Below are 18,579 nucleotides of genomic sequence, written 5' to 3' on the forward strand. Positions count from 1 at the left end.
CGAATTGTTCCTGGTGGCAGCTGAACTCAAAGACCTGGATGATAGGGAAAAAATTGAATTTCTCCTCACCATCGCCGGTGCAAGGGCAAGAGAAATATTCAGAAGGTTCAGGTTCTTCAGGAGGCAGCAAAGGTACGATTACCAGGCAGTCCTGGGCAAATTCTCCAAGTACTGTGAAGAAAACGCAATCCAATCGGCACATAAAGGTAAGAAAAGCTGCAGTACTCACCTCGTGGCTGGGATCCCGGAGCCCGAATTCCCAGAGGCCGAAATCCCGGGCCTGAGAGAAGGCTGGGTCGAGGTCGGCGGCCATCTTGCTAAAGGTATAACGCTAGCACAGTTGCGCGCGCATGCGCAGTCCAGAAAACGGCCATCGGTAAAGGAACAGCGATCTGAGCATGCGCAGTCGCTTCCTACGTGCTACATACCGAGCGTCAGGATGTCAGAGGCCCCAGACTGCACCAATTTAAAAGGGAAACGTCCCAAATCCAATTTAAAAGGGAAATGTCCCAAATCAAAAAAACAAAAATCTGTTAAAGCTGTAAAACAACCTTCCCTCACCTGGAATGACAGCACAGTGCTGCAAATTGACCCAGGAGATGAATTTGACCTCCGAAGAACCCTCCGACAAGCAGTTACCTACGCACAAGCCGATGATTCCGACCTTGAATACTTCGATGACGATTTTTACAGTGTTTCCGGACCTCGCGAGCCCAATGATAGCTCCGTGGTCCTATATGACTATGACTCGGACGAACCTTTCGTGTTGCACATTGGCGGCCCCCACATTGAATCCGACGCAGATGCGGATTCATTTTTCGGATTTGAGGATCTTCAATCCAGCAGATATGACGTTCCAACTTATCAGTACCGGATGATGCTGCAGCCTGACATTAACAGACAGGGAGCGGTGCAAGCACACGGAGAGTGCCCTGCTGCCACACAGAGCGTGGTCCACGTCCCGCTCAACGTTCCCGACTCTATGAAAGAAGACATGCAAGACTCCAGAGTGCAGTCCTCGCATGAACCAGAAGTGACTCCAGTGTCACAAGCCTCCACAGAGAGCTCGTGGACAGCCTCCACGATAGAAGCAACGCAAGACTCCAGAGCGCAGTCCTTGCACGAACAAGAAGTGACTCCAGTGTCACAAGCCTCCACAGAGAGCTCGTGGACGGACTCCACGATGGAAGGAACGCAAGACTCCAGAGCGCAGTCCTTGCAGGAACAAGACCATGAGGGTCTAGCAACCTCTCCTGACCAACCAGCGGCAGACGATGCAAGTCTGCCATGCTCACGTGAACAGCAAGAAGGCTATAACAGCCTACCATGCTCCACTACACAGCAGCATGACCATGACGGTCTCTCATGCTACAATGAAGGGCACAGCGCTGAAGACTGTTCAAGCCCAACTGAAGACAAGCCAAAGGAATCGCCTCGTCCAAGCCCGAAGAAAAAAGGTTTATGCGCTGACCTTCAGGATCATTATAGCCGAACAGAGATTAATAATGCTGCACGGCCACAGAAGGATGCTGAGGATTTGCTAACGAAATTAATTGAATGTTTAACTTGCAAGGAGCAGACTGAGAATTGCCAGTGTTTTAGTACGGATCGAAAAAATGGACAAGACATTGATCCTCAGGTAATGGAAATAACACAACCTGAATCATATCTACAGCAGGGACAAATGTCTCCCTTCAACACAATGCCGCAAAATCCCAACTTCGGAGACCAGCAGCTAGTCAGTAATGACTCTTCAAACCTTGAGGAGAACATTAATTGCATTGAACCTATACACACTCCACTGATTATTGAGCAGAACATTGGAGCAAGAATCCTGAGGACACCGACATCGAGTAGCCAGATAACGAATTTAAAACCCACAGCAGTTTCAAGTGAACCAAGTGTGCTTTCCACTAATGGTGAAGATGCAGATAAGGTCGACCCAATTATCCATTGTACCACACTAACCCCAGTGATTAAGCAGTTATGTATGGGGAGTATAATGTGGGCAATTGAGAACAGTAAAAGAGAGACTGTGACCATGCCAGTCCCAGCAAAATCAGACCCAGAGACCATGAAGGCATGTACATTAGACAAAGTTACATATGAGGTACCTGAGAAGAAAAGTGAAACGGAATGTTCTTTGGAAAATGGTACAATGTTCAAGTTTTTTTTTTCTCTCGCATCCAAGTTTTGTTATGGTACAACCTTGTTAGTGTGACGCACCCGACATCGCCCCATGTAAATAGTTACGTCATAAACACACGCTGTACACAACACACACACACACTCTTAGATGCACTCACGACACAATTATATTTATAACCACGTAGGCACTTATCTTTGTAAAAAGGGGGGATGTCATGATATTCAAACACACACATCATGATAGACACACCAACAGACAAATCAGAACACACAACACCACAACCAATGACAGAAAGACATAAAAGCACAGACACGACCCCCGGTGGTCAGTATTAGCTGCAGAGGAGAACCAGGACACATCTATTGCCAAACACACTCAGGGAGACAGCATGTGCAGAGTATCCAGAACGAACTGTATTATAAGAGTTATAATAAAATAGAGTTGTACCACATACAACTGTGTTGGCTCATCTGTGCACCAGAGCACCCAACACCACAGGGAACTAAACCCGTTGGCCAGGCCGGCTCCACAGAGATCGGGGCACCATTTTTGAAGGGTGCTCTAATATCTAAGTGAGCTTGAGGGTTCCCCACACATCCCACTCATCAATAATGCGACTCTGGCAGACCACAGGCACCCATCCCCCACCCCCGACAAGGGGGAACACCCTGCCATGGGGTCGCTGAGGGCCCCCAATTTGGGGCCTTCCCTTTCATTCCCCCCCCTTTCCACCCCACCTTTCAGGACCCTCCCTTCACCCCTCCAACCTTCAGGATGCCTCTTCATGCCCTCCAACTTGTAATATCCCTCTTTCATGGGCATGGCCCCCCCACAGGCCCTGATCCTTGACAGTGCCAACCTGGCAGTCTGGCATTGCCAGCCTGGCACCCAGACAATGCCCCTGACACTCTGCCAGGGCGCTTGGTCGGTACTGCCAGGGTGCTTGAGTGCCAGGGGGAGTGCCAGCGCACTGCCATTCCCTGTCCCACCTGGGGGCTCCAATGGTCTCTGAGGCTCCTAAAGTGGTCCGCAAGCCTGTCCCGCTTGTGGAGACCAGTATTAATCGGCGCCCGGGTGCGGCCTACCCACTTGTCTGGATGAGTGCAGCTCCACCAAAACTCAAAAGGCTCAACAACATCCGGGACAAAGGTTGATTGCTTCCCCTTCCACAAACATTCACTCCCTCCAACTCTGACGCACAGTAGCAGCCGTGTGCACCACCTACAAGATGCACTGCAGGAACTCACCAAGGCTCCTGAGACAGCACCTTCCAAACCCACGGCCACTATTATAAGTTCATAAGATATAAGCAGAATTAAGACATTTGGCCCACCGAGTCTGCTCACCATGGCTGATCTCATCCTGGCCTTAACTCCACCATCCTGCCCATTCTCCGTAACCCTTCAACCCATTACCAATTAAAAATCTGTCGAACTCCTTGTTAGATTTACTCACTGTCCCTGTATCCATCACACTCTGGAATAGCGAATTCCACAGATTCACAACCCTTTGGGAAAAGTAGTTTCTCCTCCGCTGTTTTAAATTTGCCACTTCTTATCCCAAGACTTAGACCTCTTGTTCTACAAAGCTCCACAAGATGTAGAATCCGCTCCGTGTTTATTTTATCCATACCGTTTATCATCTTGTATATGTCAATTTGATCCACCCTCATTTTTCTAAACTTTAGAGAGTATAAGCCTAAACGGTTTAATCTCTCTTCATATGACAAACGCCTCATCTCTGGAATCAACATTGTGAACCTCCTCTGAACTGCCCCCAATGCCACAACATCTTTCCTCAAATAAGGGGGCCAGAGCCGTGCACAATACTCCAAGTGTGGTCTCACCAATGCCTTGTATTGTTGCAACAACATTTCCTTACCTTTATACATCTAGAAGGACAAGGGCAGCAGATACATGGGCCCACCACTACTTGGATGTTCCCCTCCAAGTCCCTCACCATCCTGACTTGGAAATGTATCACCGTTCCTTCACTGTCGCTGGGTCAAAATCCTGGAACTCCCTCTCTAACAGCACTGTGGGTGTACCTACACCACATAAACAGCAGTGGTTCAAGAAGGCAGCTCACCACCACCATTATTAAGGGTAACCAAGGATTATTTGGGACGGATGACAAATGCTGGCCGAGCCAGAGAAGACCACACCCCGTAACAATTAATTTTGAAAAAACATACCTTGCTCGCTTGCAGTAATTTGGGCAAAGTATTAAAATGTTCGTATAGCATTGCGTTAAATACTTGCTGGACTTTATCTGTGGAAAGAACACAAGAATTGGCTGAATTACAATGATTGTTATAAAACACGGTAATGCATAACTTTTCCAGTGAATTGGGAACTGCACATTTTGGGAACATTAATAAAAATGTGACAAGAATTATGAATGAAAATTATACGCTGGGCGTTGACAATTTTCCAATCAGCATGACCGACAGACTTGGAATGGTTCGTGAAAGCGAGAAATTTTATCTAAAGTAAAGCAGGATTTGCACTTCTACCACACTTTCCATAGACCTTGGAGATCCCAAATAAATGAATAGTATTTTTCTGGAGGTTAGATGCTGTGGGCATGTCAACAACTGCTGCACAGCAAGATCCCACGAACTGTAACAATAGGTTACCGGAGGATCTGTTTTCCTTTTAGTGATGTTGGTTGAGAGACACATTTTGGCTGGATTGTATCTCAAAGAGCGAGGTATGGATGTTCTTGGTGTTGGTGTGAACGTTATGCTTCAAATTTACCGATGCATCAGACATAACAGACGATCGCAAGTCAGAGGGAACCCGGGAGCTGGCTGAGGGCTGGAGAGTTTGGAGAAAAGTGACTGGAGGTGTGGTGAAGGGTGGGGGGAAGCAGAGGAGGAAGGTTGGTGAGGGATTGGGGCATGGGGTACTTGAGAATCGGAAGGGGCTTGAGCGTTGTGGGACTTGGGAATTGGAGGAGTCTCAGGAGTTTGCAGGTCTTGGGAGTTGATTGGGACTGTGACTCGGGAGGAGGGAGATGGGGAGGGGCTCAGGAATTGGGAGTTAGAGGAGGGACTTGGGAGTTGGGGAGTTGGAAGTCAGGAAGGGGCTCAGGGATTGGGGATCAAAGGAAGGGGCTTTGGAGTCTGGTGTGATCGAGTTGGAAATTGGGGTCAAGAGGCTGAAGTTCATGACTATGGTTTTAAAGGTTCTGAATGATTTGTGTCATTCCAGGGTCTGTTGTCTATAATTAGACAACTCCATTACGTATCCAGCAGGGTGGTAGGCAGTGAACTAGTCAGGCTTTGGTCTTTCCCTTCTAGTAATTCCTATGTTCCTAACAAGCAGAGACATCTTGGAAACTACTGGGATCTCCAGCATACCTTTCCCTGTCTCTGCTGCTGCTGAAACCTAGCAACAACTGCTAAGAATATTGAGTTCCCAGTTCAAATCAATGCAACGCAACTTTGTGGCTGGAACTGAAAGGGAAACAAAAGATACAATAAAAGATAAAGTAACGCGGTAGCACTCATCAGTGGAATGGAATATAGCTTTCTGATAAATTTGTTCAAGGGATATGGGCAGTGCATAACTAGATTAAAAGTACTTGATGATTACAAATCATTGTGGAAATTCAAAATTATTTTTAATACGTGAGGTTTCCAGAGGCATCAATTTTAGTTCACGCTTTCATGAAAACTGTCACCGACCGGTATCAGCCACAAAAAATTATTGATGACTCCGGAAATTCAGTGTGGGACATGTCTTGTTTACTTTACCTCCAACTTCTTTCATCACTTGGAGAGAGGGCAGCAGTAACTTGTGAATCTGTTCTCGAATGACAGACTCGAATATTCGGTACTTTGTGAATCCGGGTAACTCTCTGCCTTGAGAGTATTTGTCGTGGAACCTGACCTTCGAGAGAGCTTCATCGTTAACTGAAAACAAGCACGAATAATAAATGACCAATCAATTAAATTAACACATCTGGAATAAAAGGCTCGCCTCAGTAATGAAACCATGAAATGACTGGACTGTTGTAAAAACCCATCTGGTTCACGAACGCCCTGTCACCTTTATTTGACTAGAGACATAGCAATGTGGTTGACTCATAATTCCCCTCTGAAATGGTCAAGAAAACCACCCAGATATATTGAACCACGACTATATGCCGTATATCAATGGATTATTGATCATTCAGTCTACCTAGTTAGAAGAATTGGTCTTTGAATTTCATACTGTCCTTTATATTGAGGTTAAATTAATTTCTATCTTTAAAACTTGATAAAACTAGTCACAAGAGATATTCAATGCTTTGCCTGATCTTACCTCTGCTTAACCGAAAAAAGATAGCAAAATAAAATCCCAACACTTCCCAGTGGCCAGTTCATAGAATCATAGAATTTACAGTGCAGAAGGAGACCATTCGGCCCATCACGTCTGCACCGGCTCTTGGAGAGAGCACCCTACCCAAACCCACATCTCCACCCTATCTCCATAACCAGTAAACTCACCTAATCTTTTTGGACACGACGGGTAATTGATCACGGCCAATCCACCTCCCCTGCACATCTTTTGACTGTGGGGGGAAACTGGAGCACCCAGAGGAAACCCCCGCAGACACGGGGAGCAAAAGAGAAAATGCCGGAAAATCTCAGAAGAGCTAACGGTTCAAGTCCAGACGACCCTTTGTCAGACACGAAGGGAACGCACAGACTCTGCCCAGACAGTGACCCAGGTCAGGAATCGAACCTGGGACCCTGGAGCCATGAAGCAACAGTGCTAACCGCATGCTGAGACCAGGTATCTCAACACAGTTTGGGAATGGAACCATTTTAAATATACATATATTCTTATTCAAACCAGAACATACATAACCATGAACGTTTAATCATTCAACAAATATAACATAATCCCCACAGTTTGACATTTTTCCCCCCCGTATTTTCCCTTTGACACTGCCCCCCCCCCCCCCCCCCCCAACCCCCAACCCACTGGCAACGGGAATCGAACCATTACAACTTTACCGATTATTCCATAAGGAAGAACCAAGAGCAAGTTCGTGATCCAGAATACAGGGTTTGGAGTAGGGTCTAAATAAGGAAACCAAGCACTTCCCTCGAAAGAACGGAATGAAAATATATTTAACAATGAAATAAGAAAGAAAGAGAACAAAATTAGTAATACTTACGCTTTACCTTCTCTAACTCCAGCCTGTTGAACCACTCTGAAAAGACCTTCCGAGAAAAGTCACACAGCTTCTTTTCATTGGCGTAGTCTTTCCTGTAATCGCCCGTCACTAAATTAGTGATCTCGTCACAATAAGTTAGAATTTTCTGGAATGAACAAATGGTAGCTTCCTTTTACCGTTGCATATTAAGATGGGCATCGCAAACTGGTACGATCTAACTTATAGCACCTTGGCAGAGATATACTAACCATGCTTTTAAAACAGGTGCTTGGACCTGCTAATAACTCCTGTTTTACAACACCTGACCCAAATCGGAAATAGGTCTGCTAATCAAGATGATCAAGTCTACATTAGCCTAAACCATCGGCCCTGTAAACTGCTCCTCGTGACCCCACAGGTAAGCCATGTGCCACTGTTGTTCACTGTTTGCTTGCTCCCCAGGATTGCCCAGGATTCTCCAGAACTTGAAGATTAATTTCCCAGACTCTGGTAACAAATATCTTAGGGGCATTAAATCATAAAGTTTTTCAACACTATTTTGTTTGTTATTAAAATGTAGGTGACGTGTGTAGAAGCCAGGTATTTCTAATACACCTAATATAGGTAAAAGATGGCTGTTTAAGCGTAAATATTAAGCCCCAGTTTTAAGTTAAGGATTAAAAACACATATTCTGCTATTTGAAAAGATAACTGCTGTAGTTTAAAAGTTTTGTTACCCCATTTTTAGTTAGTTAGTTGGTTGGTGGTGTTGGTTTGAAGCTGAAAATTAGCTGAATTTCTCTCTCTCTCTCTTTTGCGACTTACTATTCGTTATCTATCAACCTGTCCTTCATATTTCACTTTCTAACTCTGAGAAGTTATTTTGAGCTGTTTGCCTAAGCAAGTAAAATGTTGTCTGTTATTGTTTGAAAGTTCAATTCCGTTGTTTATGACAGCATTTTGCCATCCAGTGTCCTACTCTACCACAGAAAAGACATTGTGGTATTTCCTCACGTGATTTTAATGGAACAAGGGTACATGTTTGCCCTGGCACTTCTGGTGGAATTGTAGTTACTGCTGATATTCCTGCAGGTGCTGCAACAGCTGCCGCTAGAGCAGCAGGTACCATAGGCTGAAATTGAGCAATAGGTAATATGGGCTAAATTTGAGCAATAGGCTGCATTTGAGCAGCTGCAATGTTAAAAGTTGCCTGATTGTGCAAGCCACGATCTATCTGAATGCATCACTCATTAAATGACAGTCTGCTTTCCGCAAGTCAATAGTTCCTGGCAGATCCATTTACAATTTTTAACTCTTCAACGCCTGACCTTCAGAATAACAATTAATAAATTAATCAAATTTGATACTACTGATTCAGTATTAATAAATTATACAATATGTTAATAATACAATGACGTCCTTGTAATAGTGGATAAATTCTCCAGATGGGTGGAAGCTGCTCCAACTAGAAGAGGGACAGCTGCCCATACAGCCAAAGTGCGATGCAAAGATTTTATCCCCAGATGGGGAGTACCAGCTAGCATTGACTCAGACAATGGATCCCACTTCACAGGTGCTGTTTGTAAGGAAATCTGTAAACTACTAAACATTAACTGGAATTTACACTGTCCTTACATCCACAATCATCGGGACAAGTGGAACGTGTGAATCGAACTTTGAAAGAAAGACTGTCTAAATACAGCCAGGAAGGCATGAATTGGGTCCAAGCTTTGCCAATAGTGAGGCGCCATGTGCCATTAGCCTTTTTTTACAGGCCATACAGGGCTGTTTGATGAACTGTGAATGCGCACTAAAATACCCCTTTCTTCAACTTGTTCTTTATAGGTAGAATGCCTTGAATTGAAGTTTTATTAATAGGGTATTGTTTTATACAAGGTGGAGTGGATCCCATAAAAGTGACTGGTTCCATTTTCAAAAGACCACACTCATTCCTTTCCATTGGCAAAGCTTGGACCCAATTCATGCCTTCCTGGCTGTATTTAGACAGTCTTTCTTTCAAAGTTCGATTCACATGTTCCACTTGGCCTGATGATTGTGGATCGCAAAGTGCTGCTGGTAACCGATTGGTTAAGTCCATCAACTGGCGTAGTCGATTGGCAGGAGGGAAGGAGTTCCGATACGACCTTCGGAGAGGTTCGGAAAGCTTCGGAAATAATCGGAGGAGGCCCAGGCGACGACGGAAGCTTCGGGGATAATCGGAGGAGACCCGGAAGACAGTCGGAATCCAAGGCTAGACTAGGGTAAGAAATATTTTTTTCACCCATTAAAAGTCTTAAAGCCGCATCAATCAGTGCTTTGACCCCTGAAAAAGACATTTTTGTAGACTGTGTTAAATCAATCAGGTGCCGATCGTTGAGACTAACACAGCCTACACACAGTCAGCGACTTAGAAAAAGATAGGTGAAAGGTTGAATTTATGGCTGATCCAGATCAAAGTATAGATTCAGAGCCTTTAGCAGGCAGAAAATTACTCCCTACGACGATAAAAAGAGGATATGGGGTACCAGAAATTTTTATTGAAGATATGTTGGGGAATTTGGGGTCTTTCATTCATAGACAATTTGACCTATGTGAAGCCTCAAGAAAAATTGAATCAAAGTATGATATCCCCAGAGGACAGTGGTCCTTCAATAATATCAAGAGAGCTTGGGGAAAATGCACACGATTGCACGGTGCAGAACGTGTAAAATGGTCCCTGGCAATTATGGGACAAATACGCAGACAGCAAGAAAATGAGTATAGGTCCACTAAAAACCAACTAATTGCAGTTGTTGAAGAATTGCGAGATGCAAAATCCAAACTTGAGTATTATGATGAAATTAGAACAGAATTGCAAAACAAAACCTCTAAACTCCAGCAGTCATCTTTTCAAATAGCAGAATTCCAAAATCAAGTTTTTGAAGTGGAGTCAAAATACCAACAGTTGCAATCAAAAACTGAGCGAATTGAACTTGAAAATTGCAAGTTAATCAAAGAAAGATGTGTTTTAGAAAATGATTAAATGAATTTGCAGAATATGTGTTTTTAATCCTTAACTTAAAACTGGGTCTTAATACTTACGCTTAAACAGCTATCTTTTACCTATATTAGGTGTATTAGAAATACCTGGCTTCTACAGTTCGGCCCTTTGATAAATCGAAAGATTTAGTGAGATATATCAGAATAAGGTAAAAGACATCATTAATGCGATAGGATAGGTAAAAGCGCAAAGAATAACTCATTCATATTGTCATTGCAGTTTTAAACAATAGAATGGACACTTAGCATTGCAACAAGCATTTCAAAATAATTATTATAATTTTCAAAGAATAACAATTAATAAATCAAAAAACTTGATCCACCCCAAGTTATCTCTCTCTGGGATAAAATTTGCGGGTGGCTTGGACACACTGGAATGTCCACAATAAGAATAATCCTATTCTCCTGTGTAGCTGTATTCATCATTTACATAACATACCAATGTGCCAAGTGCATCAAAGAACTATTCGCTAAACGCAGGGGACCAACTGTCAGAATGATTCAAATTAACCCAACTGCACCCCCAATTGATGAATTTGAGATGAAATACTATTGTTGAAATATTACTGATCAATCAAAGGTTCCTTTTTAAAAATTCATTCACGGGATGTGGGTGGCACTGGCCAGCCCTGCATTTATTGCCCATCACTTGAGAAGGTGGTGATGATCTGCCTTCTTGAACCGCTGAAGTCCTTGAAGTGCAGATACACCCATAGTGCTGTTAGGCAGGAAATTCCAGGATTTTGATTCTGTGACAGTGAAGAAACGGAGATATATTTCCAAGTCAGGATGGAGAGTGACTTGGAGGAGAACCTCCAGGTGGTGGGGTTCCAATGTATTTGCTGCTCTTGTCATTCTAGATGTCACACCTCAGTTGAGGGGCAAGGTTGGTAAGACGGGGCCTTCATGAATAACTTCACCCCATACGGGAACAGAACTTGACTACTGGCGTTGCTCTACATCACCAACCCGGCATCCATGGTAGCACAGTGGTTAGCACATTTGCTTCACAGCTCCAGGTACCATGTTCGATTCCCGGCTTGGGTCACTGTCTGTGCGGAGTCTGCACGTTCTCCCCGTGTCTGCGTGGGTTTCCTCCGGGTGCTCCGGTTTCCTCCCACAGTCCAAAGATGTGCCGGTTAGGTGGACTGGCTGTGCTAAATTGCCCTTAGTGTCCAAAAAAAGGTTAGGTGGGGTTACTGGGTTACAGGGATAGGGTGGAGGTGTGGGCTTAGGTAGGATGATCTTAACTTACGTTGTTCAGGAAGAGCTTTCTCGCCTGAACGTCCTCTGGAATATTGTCACCCAGTTCATCCAACTTATTTTGGATTTCAATCATTTTCTCCCGAAGAGCTTCCTGCATGTTTGGCAGCCAATTCTTTGCAAAGCAAAAACAAATTTGAAAGACACTGTACATGGAAATACTTGCAATAGAGTCACTGAAAATGACACCTCAGACCTTTTCACGTAGTCGACCAAATTCATCGCGATGTACCAACTGTGCTTCCCCTCTCCCTCCGTTCCTGAAGGGCGTGTACCTTTTCTGGAGCACTTTACAAACAGATCGCTGACTTTTACCTGCCTTTTTTCCCATGTCACTTGGCACCCACGTAGAATATAAATCTCCTGTCTTCAGCCAGGAAAAGTTTAATTCTCCCAGCCTCAATAGCCTCTTGAGCAGTGGATTATGGTTATCCAGCAGCTTTTTAGGGCCACTGATGTAAGGCTTTATATTTAAAGCATAATCTCTTGCTTCGTGGTTTCCGCACCAGAGGAAACAGCTCCTTTGTTATTTATGCCATTGCGCGAACCATCTTCAACATGGGACAACATCCAACTGTAATCAGATGGCAACCTCAACTCGTGACCATATCTCAACCCTCAATAAAAAATCTGTATCATGTATGGTTGCACCCTATTTTATCCAATGGAAGGTCTTCACCATGCAAATTACAAAGAACAAAGAACAACGAACAGTACAGCACAGGAACAGACCCTTCTGCCCTCCAAGCCTCCATCCATCATGCTGCCTTTCCAAACTAAAACCTTCTGCACGTCTGGGGTCCGTATTCTCTTCTCCCATCCTATTCATATATTCGTCAAGGTGTCTCTTAAACGTCGCTATCGTACCTGTTTCCACCATCTCCCCCGTCAGCGTGTTCCAGGCACTCACCACCCTCGGTGTAAAAAACTTTTCTCGCACATCTCCTCTAAACTTTGTCTATCGCACCTTAAACCGATGCCCCCAGTAATTGACTTTTCCAATCTGGGAAAAGCGTCTGACTATCCACTCTGTCCATGCCCCTCATAATATTGTAAACTTCTATTAGGTCGCCCCTCAACCTCCTTCGTTCCAATGAGAACAATCTGAGTTTATCCAACCTCTCCTCATAACTAATACCCTCCAGACCAGGCAATATACTGGTAAACCTCCTCTGCACACCAGAATTGTATGCAATATTCCAATTATGGCCTAACTAAGTTTCTGTACAGCTGCAGCATGAATAGTCAATTTATATACCCAATGCCCCGACCGATGAAGACCAGCATGCCGTATGCCTTCTTGACCACCTTATCCACATGCTTTGCCACTTTCAGTGATCTGTGGACCTGTACGGCAGATATCTCTACCTGTCAATGCTCCTAAGGCTATTTACTGTATAATTCCCGCCTGTATTGGACCTTCCAAAATGCATTACCTCACATTTGTCCGGATTAAACTCCATCTGTCATTTCTTCACCCAAGTCTCCAACTGACCTACATGCATTTTGGTAGGTTTAGGTAATGCAATTTTGGTAAGTCTAACATCGAGGGGAAATATACCGCAAATGGTAAAACCCTTTGGAATATAGAAAGTCAGAGAGATCTGGGCGTGCAGGTCCACAGATGTTAGAAGTTGGCAACACAAGTGGCAAGGCAGTCAAGAAAGCATACGGAATGCTTGCCTTCATTGGACTGGGCATTGAGTATGAAAACTGGCAAGTCATGCTACAGTTGTATAGATCCTTGGTAAGGCTGCACTTGGAATATTGCGCACAATTCTGGTCGCCACACTACCAGAAAGATGTGGAGGCTTTGGAGAGGGTGCAGAGGAGATTTACCAGGATGTTGCCTGGTCTGGGGGGTATTAGCTATGTGGAGAGGCTGAATAGACTCGGACTGTTTTCATTAGAAAGACTGAGGTTGAGGGGTGACCTGATAGAGGTCTACAAGATTATGAGGGGCATGGATAGAGTGGATGGGCAGGCACTCATTCCCAGGGTGGAGGGGTCAGTCACCAGGCGGCATAGGTTTAAAGTCCATGGGGCAAAGTTTAGAGGTGATGTGCGAGACAGGTTTTTTACACAGAGGGTGGTGAGTGCCTGGAACCCGTTGCCAGTGGAGGTTGTGGAAGCAGATCATTAACGGCGTTCAAAAGGCATCTTGACAAACACATGGATAGGATGGATATAGAGGGATATGGCACGAGGAGGTGCTGAGGGTTTTGGCAAAGGTTGGTATCATGGCCGGTACAGGTTTGGAGGGCCGATGGACCTGTTCCTGTGCTGTATTGTTCTTTGTTCTTTGCATCCTGCTGAATCCTCTGACAGTCCTCATCACTATCTACAACTCCACCAACCTTTGTGTCATCTCCAAACTTACTAATCAGACCAGTCAGATTTTCCTCCAAATCATTTAAGTGTACTACAAACAGCAAAGGTTCCAGCACTAATCCCTGCGGAACACTACTAGTCACAGCCTTCCATTCAGACACGCACCCTTCCACTGCTACCCTCTGTTTTCTATGACCGAGCCAATTTTGTATCCATCTTGCCAGTTCACCTCTGATCCCTTGTGATTTCACCTTCTGAACCAGTCTGCCATGAAGGACCTTGTCAAAGGCTTTACTGAAGTCCATGTAGACACCATTCACTGCCCTTCCATCATCAATCATCTTCGTCACTTCCTCAAAAAACTCAATCAAGTAAGTGAGACACGACCTCCCCTTCACAAAACTGTGCTGCCTCTCGCTAATAAGTCCATTTGTTTCCAAATGAGAGTAGGCAGCACGGTAGCCTTGTGGATGGCACAATTGCTTCACAGCTCCAGGGTCCCAGGTTCGATTCCAACTTGGGTCACTGTCTGTGCGGAGTCTGCACATCCTCCCCGTGTGTGCGTGGGTTTCCTCCGGGTGCTCTGATTTCCTCCCACAGTCCAAAGATGTGCAGGTTAGGTGGATTGGCCATGCTCAGTTGCCCTTTAGTGTCCAGGGATGCACAGGTTAGGGTCCGGTGAAAGGGGGGTGGCCGCTGCAGACTCGATGGGCCGAATGGCCTCCTTCTGCACTGTAAATTCTATGAAATAAAAATCCTGCCCGGAAGAATTCTCTCCAATAATTTCCCTACCACTGAAGTAAGGCTCACCGACCTGTAATTTCCTGGATCATCCTTGCTATCCTTCTTAAACAAAGGAACAACATTGGCTATTGTCCAGTCCTCTGGGACCTCACCTGTAGCCAATTAGGATGCAAAGATTTCTGTCAAGGTCCCAGCAATTTCCTCCCTTGCCTCCCCCAGTATTCTGGGGTAGATCCCATCACGCCCTGGGGACTTATCTACCTTAATGTTTTTCAAGAAGCCCAACACCTCCTCCTTTTTGATATCGACAGGACCCAGACTATCCACACACCTTTCCCTGGACTCATCGTCCACCAAGTCCTTCTCTTTGATGAATGCTGATGTAAAGTATTCATTTAATACCTCAGCCATTTCCTCTGGCTCCACACATAGATTCCCTCCTCTGTCCTTGAGTGGGCCAACCCTTTCCCTGGCTACCCTCTTGCTCTTTATACACGGATAATAAGCCTTGGGATGTTCCTTAACCCTGTTTACCAATGGCTTTTCATGACCCCTTTTAGCCCTCCTGACTCCTTGCTTAAGTTCCTTCCTAATTTCCTTATATTCCTCATGGGCTTCATTTTTCCCCAGCCTTCTAGCCCTTACGAATACTTCCTTCTTATTTTTGACTAGGCTCACAATATCCCTCGTTATCCAAGGTTCCCGAAACTTGCCATACCTATCCTTCATCCTCCCATGAACCAGCCGGTCTTGAATTCTTATCAACTGAGGTTTGAAAGACTCAGAATAAAGAGTTAAATGTGACTCACCGTGATTTGGTGAATGAGCTCACTGGTGAGCTTTTCAGACAGATGGTCGAAGGATGCCAAACCATTCTCCAGCAGTGGCCTTTGGAGACAAAGAGGAATGTATCAATATAATTTTGTCAATGAAGTAGCATTTATTTTGCTCCCTGATTTTCTTTGTTCCTTTTCTTCCTTAGATTTCCCTGTCAAGTTTGGTTGGATAACACTCCTTGGGACATTTCACTTGGGACAAGTTGTTGTTGTGGTAATAAGACTCATCAGAATTAAGAGGGTGAATAGGGTGACCTTTCCTCCCCAGAATGTGTGTTTGAGATGAATGTTATGTAAACAGGAAATGTTCGGAATAAATTATCATCACACTAACCCGCAGAATGTATTTCCTTACCCATCTTGCCATTGTTCCTTATATTTTTTATCTACCCAAAGGACACCAGATGCCTTTTTCCACCTGCTGCTACCTAACTAACTGAAGTCATCCCATTAATGCCAGTCACGGTCTCCCATTGAGCTTATTGGGTGAGAAATGTTTCTTCCTTGATCCCTTACCTCACCCCCTTTCCCAAACTCCAGGGAATTATTTTTTTTACTCATTCCTGGGATGTGGGTGCCGCTGGTTTGCCCATCCCTGAGGGCATTCCAGAGTCAACCACATTGCTGTGGATCTGGAGTCACATGTAGGCCACTGGATTACGAATCCAGTAACAATACCACTATGCCAAGGCCTCCCCATGTTCCACACTTTTGTGTTTGGGATTTGCAAATATTCTGCTTATGAAAAAGGAAAATCCCCTAATTGCTCAAATTGGGAGGTAAAAAACAGACAATTTTGGAAATTCCTTGAGTGTGTGGGATCCATGGATCAGGCCTGCAGGCCAATAGCAAAACCCGCCATATTGTCCATTCAAATCAATGGAATACTCAATGGTTCTGTAAGGTTCATGAGATTTACCAGTTCTTCCTTTTAGCTTTTCACTCAGACAACCCTGAAACATTAAAGGCCAACCTCTATTCCTGCCTAAGCTTAAGCTACGAGGAATAATTACTGGAGTAAATGTCTCCATGGCTGTGGTAATGGGAGGGATGCATCTCAGCAAGACCCGTATCCTTGAGAACACCAAGTAGAATATTGATGAAAGCAAAACAGGATCTGATTACAGCAGTAAGTGAAAGTCAGGTTTGTCTTTCATGGAAAATGATACCGAAAATGTGAGTTGTTTTTCAAAAATGTGATTTCTTCCTCCAGTGCAGCATTCATTGTTGTATTCGCGTTCAGCCCCTTTTGTCCACGGCACTTGACAAGCATGTAACCTTTTTTCAGGGGAACAACTTTGTTGTCAAGGATTTTAATAATATCTTCTTCTGTACCCTTGTCAACCAAGTCCGGTTTTGTTAGAACACCTGGAACATGAAACATTAAGGGCAATTAGCGATGGGCAATGCATGCTGGTCTAGCCAGTGAAGCCCACATCCCTTGAATGAATGAATAAAAAAAAAAGTTGAGTGCCTCAAGGAATGGGTGTGCATTTTAGATCTGACGAATCTCCTCTCCAATGTCCCATCTAATTATTTTTATTGTGCGCGGCCTATTCGTTTATGTGTATGATACTGTCAGGATGAGGTGACTTCTGCATGAGTGATATTAAACTGCATTTGTTCACTAGCTGACCAAACAAATACTGAACTGTTTTAAAAGGACCATTTAAACAAAAGAAAAGACATTGACTAAAGTTGGCTGCCACAAGACACCTGACTTGTATTGCCAGTGATCAGTTTCTAATGTGGGATGCAATTCAGACATGCATCTATCTCTGGAATTTCACACTGGAGGATGTGAAGAAAACATTTCAAAGGGATCTACTGAACTGTACTGGACATAACATTTTCATTTCTGTAGGGTTACCTCGCTAGCAGAGACTGAAAGTCTGCTAGAATATTGGTTATAAAGAAATATGTCTTCCTATCTCAATTAGTTACAATGAAAATGCACAAGGACACGAACTTGCCACGTTCAGGGTAGAAGCTGTTGTGTACTGCACCAATTTTCCGGGCATAAAGCGGGCGAATTGCCAACAAATGTGGCACCCACGTTTTGCCCGATGAGCACAGAAACCTGTCCCTCTCAGGGTTTTAGCTGTGATTGCCAGTGGGTTAATCAGCATTACCCCATTGCCTGCTCCAACCCTCCCTCTTGGGAATTACTCACCAGCCGCTGTTGGTGACCTCAACAGGGCCAACATTTGCCATTTCAATGTGTGAACTGCCTGTGTTCACAGGGCCTGAGGCTCAATTTGTGCTGGGACAGGTGCCAAGCACTGGTCTCTCAGCCGGCCCAAAGTCAGGGCCTCATGCAATCCCTCAATAGCCTGTCATATGTGTTGTTGATCCAGCCTTCACCTGTCACTCCCAGGTAAGTCAGCGGAATCAAAAGCAATGTGGGTATTCGAAAAGCGGGACAAGCGTATCCCTCATTCTTGGTTTACACTTATACTCAAAACACTTCCAATGTCCAGTACATTTCACCCTCTGCCTCTGCCCAGTGTCTCTGAACCTTATTTCGATTTACCCAGTGTTCTTTCTCCTTCAGGATCGACCACCCGTGCCATCGCCAATGCTTCAGTGGTTGCAATGTCCATGGTGCAGGGGATGACAACCAAAATAATAGTCTCCTTTTTTTGAATAAACTTTTCGATAAGTTGTTTGGTCTGGAAGATAAAAGTTATTGACTGACATTAGTGTAAATTCTGTAAATTGAGGTAACTGGCATGGAGTGGCAAAAGGCAGGCCCAGAGAGTAGCGGTAGGATTGAAATGCTATTGTTCTGATTATGTAAGCCACTGTCTCATTTAGCAAGGCCCCATGGTGGGAGCAGCAACTCACAAAATAGCTTTATATTTGTACTAATGGATCTTTCATTGTGAGTCTCATAAATCATTTAAAAAGACTGAGTACGGAATTAAATCATCCTTTGTGTGAAGGTGTGTTTCTGAACTCCTCTATTCTCATTGTCCATCTTTTAAATCTTTCACAACTCTAGCTACGCAGGTATCCACATGAAAATGAAAATCGCTTATTGTCACAAGTAGGCTTCAATGAAGT

At 44.4% G+C, this 18,579-nt stretch overlaps 1 protein-coding gene across 6 annotated transcripts in view; it reads right to left on the reverse strand.

The window, feature by feature from the left end:
- LOC140427697 (interferon-induced GTP-binding protein Mx3-like) overlaps window positions 1–18,579 on the reverse strand; it is an 85,348-nt gene that overhangs the window by 27,777 nt on the left and 38,992 nt on the right. For 5 of the 6 annotated variants that reach the window (XM_072513207.1, XM_072513205.1, XM_072513206.1 and 2 more), the window contains exons 5-11: window positions 18,047–18,185; window positions 16,683–16,881; window positions 15,487–15,565; window positions 11,595–11,717; window positions 7,322–7,466; window positions 5,910–6,068; window positions 4,344–4,420 (exon numbers count right to left, since the gene is read on the reverse strand). In XM_072513207.1, the coding sequence (XP_072369308.1) occupies window positions 4,344–4,420; window positions 5,910–6,068; window positions 7,322–7,466; window positions 11,595–11,717; window positions 15,487–15,565; window positions 16,683–16,881; window positions 18,047–18,185 (921 nt within the window). The remainder of the gene's footprint in view (window positions 1–4,343; window positions 4,421–5,909; window positions 6,069–7,321; window positions 7,467–11,594; window positions 11,718–15,486; window positions 15,566–16,682; window positions 16,882–18,046; window positions 18,186–18,579) is intronic. The other variant, XM_072513210.1, reaches the window with a different exon arrangement.

Source organism: Scyliorhinus torazame, chromosome 8 (assembly GCF_047496885.1).
Source record: "Scyliorhinus torazame isolate Kashiwa2021f chromosome 8, sScyTor2.1, whole genome shotgun sequence".
Taxonomy (NCBI): domain Eukaryota; kingdom Metazoa; phylum Chordata; class Chondrichthyes; order Carcharhiniformes; family Scyliorhinidae; genus Scyliorhinus; species Scyliorhinus torazame.